At 48.2% G+C, this 7,620-nt stretch overlaps 2 protein-coding genes across 2 annotated transcripts; both read right to left on the bottom strand.

The window, feature by feature from the left end:
• Window positions 1–3,197: 3,197 nt before the first annotated feature.
• On the bottom strand, window positions 3,198–3,893 carry FOMMEDRAFT_85197 (uncharacterized protein; the record flags this gene model as incomplete). Its single annotated transcript, XM_007266769.1, has 1 exon — window positions 3,198–3,893. A coding segment is annotated over one exon (696 nt), but the record flags the coding sequence as incomplete, so codon positions are not given.
• A 1,206-nt stretch (window positions 3,894–5,099) lies between these two features.
• On the bottom strand, window positions 5,100–6,347 carry FOMMEDRAFT_86379 (Pkinase-domain-containing protein; the record flags this gene model as incomplete). Its single annotated transcript, XM_007266768.1, has 5 exons — window positions 5,100–5,280; window positions 5,345–5,412; window positions 5,479–5,625; window positions 5,699–5,872; window positions 5,931–6,347. The coding sequence occupies 5 exons, from the start codon at window positions 6,345–6,347 to the stop codon at window positions 5,100–5,102; spliced, it is 987 nt and encodes a 328-aa protein (XP_007266830.1).
• Between the last annotated feature and the right edge of the window lie 1,273 nt (window positions 6,348–7,620).

Below are 7,620 nucleotides of genomic sequence, written 5' to 3'. Positions count from 1 at the left end.
AATAAATTGGCCCACCGAAAGTCACGGGACTCAAACGCGCGACGCGTCGCGAGTTGTTCCCACGTTCGCGGTCCATTTCTGTATGACCGAGATTCGTTGTATTCCTTGCGGCCTGGCGAGTAACAAAACGACGCGTCCGACACCACGAAGGTATAAGAAAGGAACTCTATTGGTCCTGACATAACCTCCTTGACTATACTAAACTTCCATTGCCAGTTATGCATAAACCAGTACTAGTGCGTACGATTAGAATGGAAGGCAGACAATACCATCGATTGGCTCGACAATCTGCCTAATATGAGTCCACTGCCAGTTATTCATGAAGATCGTCTCTATTCCGTTAGAGCGAACCCGGAAACATCGCGCTTCGCTTTACTCAAAACTCGTCATTAAACATTGCAATCTCAGTGACTCATTCTCATGGAATGCACAATTGTTTCTACACGCGTAATAGTAGTCATCTCCTGTGTGAAAATCCCGCGGCTTAGGTACTAATAATTATAGGAGTGCATGAAGAAAGAATAGTGGTGTCTTGTATTTTCCCCGCCATATTCGGAAACATGTGTATACTCACGCTTCATCATCCCTGGAGAAACTCGGGCATGCCGGACTTGTCAAACATGCAATGAACATTTTGGGATTCTAGTATTAATGACTTATACCAACAAAGATAACATTGAGTGAGCTCCTCACCTTCTCTGACAATATTACATCGTGTGCTTCAGATGTCCGCGGAATAGACTTGGTCAAGCCGGAGTTCTCAGTCTCAAGCATCCTATCATTTTATGATGTAGTTGCGAGACGTCGACAACGTTTTTAATCCTTATGAAGAAAAGGAAGCAACTGAGAGCTTTATCCAGCTTACCCGCATACAGAGTATTTCTGTATACCTGAATATCAATGTTCGTCCGGACACATTTATTGATGTCATTTCGATGGTTCTGTCCGGGACATCATGAGGACATCATGGAACGCCATCTACTGAGTTACTAAGTTTCATTTACACAGGGCAGTGCGCCTCGAGCGCGAGCGAAGCAAACAACTCGGAATCTCCCGTACCATGTCGTATACACTCGCATGTGCATCAGCTTCTGTTAATCCTCCAATCATCGCCGTGTATGGTATACCGGTGGTGAATTCAGGCTGAAGATGTTGCGTTGTCGAGTTAGTACGATGTTAACATGATGGAATAAGCAGAAAGTAATTTGTCATCAACCGTATCAATTGTACCGGCATATTCATGACGTTGAATTCGTATAAGTCTTGGATTTGGGTCATGTTCAAGTTGTTGTCCTAATTTCTCGTGAGATTAACGCACCGGAACCCTTGCAGATGGAAGCAAAGAATCACACTCATTCAATATTAATAGACTCGTCTGTTCACCTAGAAGTTTGACGGTAATCCAACAAAACGTGGTGAAATAATATCGGATGCAATTACTATCGGAACGGATAGGTTGGAAAGGTATCCAAGACTTATGCGCGGAGTCAAAAATTTCTGAAGCGTGCAACTAATGAAACGCCATGCATTGGCCACAACTATATTAGAGAAGCACAGGAACAAAGCTAAGCCAGACAAGATTCCGAGGAGCGGCAAATCGGAAAAACGACAGCCTTGAGATTCATCATGATGAACTAGCCAAGCCAGTTCCACGAAGCCTCAGACAAAGCAAGAGGCGGGAAGTCCGTTTAGCATCAATCGCCAAATCACAGAGGATATCCTGGCAACTGTCTAGAAGTCTTCAATATCGGATGGTATAGAGGTACAAGATAAGGTAGACCAATTAAGAATCCAGAAAAAGCTTGAACAAACCAGTGAAGTAACAACTATAAGATTGATTCGAGTAGTCGCTGTGCTCGCGACCTAAATATATAATAAAATCAGCAACTCTGCATATTATGGAAGTCCAGCACAAAGCAGACCAAACAAAGTTCCGAGAAGTAGAAAATCAGTAAAGCATCAACCCTCCAATTGTAAAATATCAACGAATTCTACAACACAGCAAACCGATCACCTGTGAAGCCGAGGAGCAGCGACTCGGATTCGGATAAACAAAAAACAAGAAAACAAGGATAACAGCGCGAGCAATAAGCAAGTTAATGCGCATAAATCGGATATTCCCTCCTGATTCTATATGTCGAGGTTGCCAATATTGATATTAATGCCTGAGGATTTGAGCCATCGCCGTGTACACGTACAAGTTACCTCGATTCTCAAGCTCATATATTCTTCACTAATTTCATACGTAATATCGTGGTGCAAGGGGCGCATCGATGATACCAATGCTTTGTGCAAAAGAAATTTACGTATGTCTCGTTGCAGGGTGGCGTTCGTCTATTCTATTTTTCGAATCTTTGAACGTCCAAGTAATATTGGGAAGAATGACCGAATCTGTGAGGGCGGGGATAAATAGATAGATAGTAGGACAAACTGTTTGATAAATGAGTGAGGGAGACACGAAAACGGGTCCGAACGGGTACATACCAATATGCAGATGAGCGGCTGACAATATGTTGCATTTCTGCAAGCACCTGCTGGTGTTTATTTAGTACAGCAACAGAGGCCCGAGGTATAGTCTGTCAATGTGAGCAGAACAATCAACTTCCCCCTCCCCCCCTCTCCTCTTTGTTTCATTACTCCCCTAATTCCGTACGTAAAATACTCATGATACGGTGTGTCGTCGAAATTGTTTACGTAGTACATACGCCTCGTTGCAAAGCGGCGTTCGTTCATTTTCCCCACCATACTAGTAAGTGTTTTCGAATGTTCGAATAATATTAAGAACGAAAGAATTCCTAAACGGCGCGGGGTACATAGATAGTTGGATAATAGGAAAAAAACGGAAAAACTGTGAGATAAATGAGCGAGGGAATGCAGGAATGACGAATGTGCAGAAAACTTGTCCGTCGAATGGATAGTACAAAATATACAAATGAGTGAGCGACTGTCAACACGTTGCAGATGTGATGTTAGTATAGGTACATTGCGATATGAACTTCGTTCGTTACGTCCGTCCTTTTCATTTCATTTTGTTGTTGTTCTGCGAGCACTGGATAGTGTCCATATAGTACAACTGACGAAATGACCAAATAACAAGACTGTCAATCATGAGCGGAACAATTAAGGGGAAAAAAGGACCCACTTTTAAACAATGCAAATGTCCAAAAAGGCTAATTCTTTTCCCCCTGAGACGGCGCTTAGGTATTGCTTTTCCAACTTTCGTTCCTTCCAAGTTTATTCTTCCGCGGAGTCTTCGGAAACGGTTTCGCCGTCTTTTTAGTTGCAGTAGGCGACGGAGGCGGCTCAGGTGCAGCAGGAAACTTTCGTGGCGAAGATTGGACTTGGTCCTTCGGCCCAGACTTCTGTGGCGAAGGCAAATTCTGACGAGGGGACGAATTACTAGCCTTCATCTTTTGTGGCGAGCGTGGCGGTGGGCGCTCAAGAGCCTGTAGATATACGTCATCAAACGCACGGAATATGCACCCTCGTTCGTCGTACTCGGCACGCATGGCCCATACACAATGCCACCGTCGCTCTTCCGCAAATTTGAAAGCGACCGCCACATGACTTTGTTGCCAGCTCTGTTCCCACTCGCGACGTTCGTAAGCTTTATCCGCAAGATGGATGAACGCGCAGTCCGCGATTGCACGGTCGACAACATGTCGCCCGGGTACTTCGAGCATGCGCAGTAGAGTCTCGTCCATCTCCAGTACACATTGGCGTGAGGAAGGGGACGATTCGGTGCTTTGGCCCGAGCTATTCCGGGGGTCGTATCCGTCGACAAGAATTTGATAAGTTGTTCCATCCGCAAAGGAGAGCGTGACCGTAGGATGGCCTGTCGAACGGCGTATGTGTGTGAGAACCTTGCCGACAAGGAGTTTGGGGTCAAGTCCTAGTGAGGGGGGAGGCAAGGTGGCTGAACGGGCCCGTGGCCTTAGCTTCTTGGGCGTGCCACTTGCAGAGGACGTCGAGCTCTCCTCAGTGGGTGAACTGGCACTTGTCGAAGCAGTAGACACGATCGAAGCGGAATCGGTAGGTTTCTTACCAATGGGACATGTATTATTTGATTCCTGAGTGTCGGTATTGCCGGTGACCCAGTCACTGGATGAGTTGCTAGTTGCCGAGCTTTCCTTCGCATCCGTATCCCACGAAGAGATTGAACTCGACGAAACAGATGAATTGTCTTCTACCGACTTGCCTGCGAGCGGTGGAGCAGGTATTTCGACACAGATACCACTGGGTGGACTAATCTGGTCATTTGATGAGCCTTTGTTCGTTGTTGTACTTTCCGTTGTGGTTGCTCCGGATGGCTCTCGCGGTTTGGATAAATCAGTTGAACTTTCGTTCCCAGGCTTTTCGACATGAGAACACGCGTTGGAGTTGGGTTGAGTGGCGTCGACAGCCGTGAACCAGCCGTCGGCGTCGATGGTGAGCGGAGGCATAGCGGACGAGATTAACACGGGATGGTCAGGAGTAGAGAGAGGGCGCGTGGCTGCTCAGTTGGGCAAGGCTCAAGCGGAGGCAGAATCGGTGGCTGTGCACAACCTCTGTTCCGTACCGATCATGCCGGTGGCCCAACGTGCACAAATAAACCAAGCGCATACAATCAATGCATCGATAACGTGACCTGCCTTCACCCTGATTGGCATGAATCTTTTTAAGCTTGCAAAAAAAAAAGTATTCCATGGCATTTTTTGAGGTAGAAAAATTACAGCGAAGCGACATGTGGATTGGTATATTAGCTATCCAGTATCATACCCAATTTCTTTGCTAAAAAGTGTCCATATCACTGACCGAAAATCGTGTAAGGTTGAATTGAATCTGCGCATGCCATTCCCTTTCCCCCTTTATAACCTCAGCCTGTAGCCGGGAGTTCGACGCGTCGAAGAGTACCGGTGCACCGTTTTCGGACGTATGCGGGAGGAGCAGGCGGCCCTGCATAGGCCGGAATCACGTTGATACTCTGCGACGTCTGCAAGCCAGACCTCGTCCTTAACTGTCCGTTCGCGGAGGGGAGTCGCTCGCCGGAGACCCGTCCTCGCTTGTGCCGTGTCGACTCGAGCTTGGCCTCGACACCCTGCAAAAATTTCCCCGGGTTACTACGGTAAGCGTGATTTAAAAGATGGCTCGAAGCGGACACTGTACCCATCCTGCCGTTTCCAGCCCCAGACCTGGCGAATCCAGGTGGCCATCTTCACTTCCTTCTTCATGTTTTCGACAATCCACGGATGAGCCAGCATTTCCTTTGGAGTCGGTCGTTCGGTTGCAGAGACGGTCAACCTGAAGGAATTCATTAGCCGATGAGCGTCAATGGATTGAATTAAGGAAAATGAGGTATACGCACGTTACTTGTATAAAGTGTTTCATTTTGTCACTCCATTTTATATCTTCCTCATCTTCTAGACTCGGAGGCTTCCGTGAACGTGAGCGCGTAAATATATAGGAGTGTGCCAAAGAGAATATGAAATATTTACTCACGTCGCTTTGAGTAATATAGAAGATAAGGTCAATTGGTCCAATTTCATGAGGGAAAGGAAATTTATTGGTGACCAGCTCCAATAGCGTAAGGCCAGCTGACCAGACATCGGATCGGATAGAATAGGCCTGCCCACTTATTCGTTCAGGCTGTGTGAGAGGGGTTGTTAAATAAGGCCCGTATAGTGGTAGCAAAAAATGATCTGCATAAATGCGTACGTACCGCCATATAGAAACTTGTCCCAGTGAACGTGCCCGCCAAGGAGTCAACCAGCTCTCCAGACACTCCAAAATCAACTAACTTCACAACGCCTTCTTTAGTGAGGAGAATGTTTGATGGCTTGATGTCCCGGTGAATAATCCTCTTTGTGTGTAAATATGCAAGCCCCTCGAAAATCTTTAGCGCAAATATTAAATCAGCGGACCATCAAGTGCAGAGGAAGAAACGAACGAACCCCTTCTGCTATACGTCCGGCGACCTTCTCGCCCACTCTTCGTTCCATTTCCTTGATACGTTTTCCAATCGCTTCCAAGCTGCCACCTTCGCATATCTCCATCAGGACTTTCACCTCGCTTGACGATGGCGAAATGTATGCCCCGTAGAAACGGCAAATGTTCCGATGGACGGTATTCTTCATGAACGACAGCTCACGGAGGAGTTGTTTAGATGGTGTTTCACGCGTTGTAATTGTCTTGCGCGCCATGATCAAGTTATTTCGACGATCCTTCACTTTGTGTACAGCACCACCAGCACCCTCACCCAGACGGTCGAGGTCTTCGAGCACGTCGTCCGACCACTCTTCCTGCCCATACGATGGCGCCCGGATCTCCTCTGAGCTGATCTCCGTGATTGTGCGCCGAATTGAGCCCATGTCGTCGAGCGGTTCAGACCGCGCTCCTTGTGCAGGGGGCCGGATTGTCGGCTGGTCGACTGCTTCAAAATTGAGGTTTATTGAGAGCCTTGGGGGCCCACCACCGTAGTAATTATAAGGTGGCGAGTCCTCGTCGTTGCTGCGTCTGCTGTCGGCTTGTGCAGAGCTCGCTGCACTCGCTGCGGCAACGGCACCCATGTTGAGCCGCGGAGTAATGGGACGCGCGCGTTGACGCGCATTTCCTGGATGCAAGCTTGAGGACGGTGCGGGGGCGATGTCATTGGCGACTGGAGGGGTAGAGGAGGGCGGGGTTGAGCCTGGCACAGCAAGGGAGAGAGAGGGAGTTGGGCGACGCGATATGTTTAGAGGCGCTGTTTCTGGACGCGGGGCGAAGGGTGCAGGAGACGGGGAGCGCTGAATGCTGCGAGGCCCGCTCGGGCGGGGCGGTGCATTCATTGTTTAGCCAAGGGACGGCGGTCGTGGCAGAGAGAGAAAGAGGAAGAGATGAAGAGGGAAGAGGGAGTGCGCCACAATAGGAAGAGAGTGCGGAAGTGATCGGTACGGATGGGCGAGAGAGGTCTTTATAGCGCAGGCAGCCCAGGAAGGTGCCGTGACGGTCAAGGAAAGAGAGCAGACGCATATTATTACTCTTTATATATATATATATACATTCTCTATCCTGCTTATTTCTCGCTCGCCGGAGCCCAGTGCCCATTGCCCTTCGCTATAGAACTCGAGAACTCTCCATCCTCCGCGTGTATGCGTTCATATTATTCACCTCTGCGACGGCCTCGGCTCTTCTCCATATCCGAGCTACTAGCTCTCCTCTTATACTACTACTTCTGCTGTATTCTTCCCTTCACAACCATATTCCCCTTCTTCAGAAGACTACTACTAGTCCGTAAGTCCGTATCTGCCTACCTACTACGAGCTGCATACGTGCATTCCTCGATCCGCAGTTGCCCCTCTGCCGAAAGTCAGGAAATTTTATTAGAGTTGGCAATTCGGTTTCAATTTTTTTCACTGGATGATAGATACGAGTATGCTCCCTCTGTTTCTCCTGCGTGTTGACTTATGGCATCAGGCACACGCATGCCCCGCACTTTGGCTGGCCCATCCTAGGTCTGTTTCGAACTTTGTTTCCAGAAGATGTTGCGTCCTAGCCATTTATGATTTGAGGCCTTACCTGCCCAGCTGCATCCCTCTCGTCAGTTCTAAGTCACCGGGCCCCTCCCGGTTCCCTGCCCTCTGCTCGCCGTCTTTCCTGATCTAG

Source organism: Fomitiporia mediterranea (assembly GCF_000271605.1).
Source record: "Fomitiporia mediterranea MF3/22 unplaced genomic scaffold FOMMEscaffold_6, whole genome shotgun sequence".
Classification (NCBI taxonomy): domain Eukaryota; kingdom Fungi; phylum Basidiomycota; class Agaricomycetes; order Hymenochaetales; family Hymenochaetaceae; genus Fomitiporia; species Fomitiporia mediterranea.
Note: the sequence above shows the minus strand (reverse complement) of the source record. Positions and strands in the feature narration are given on the sequence as shown.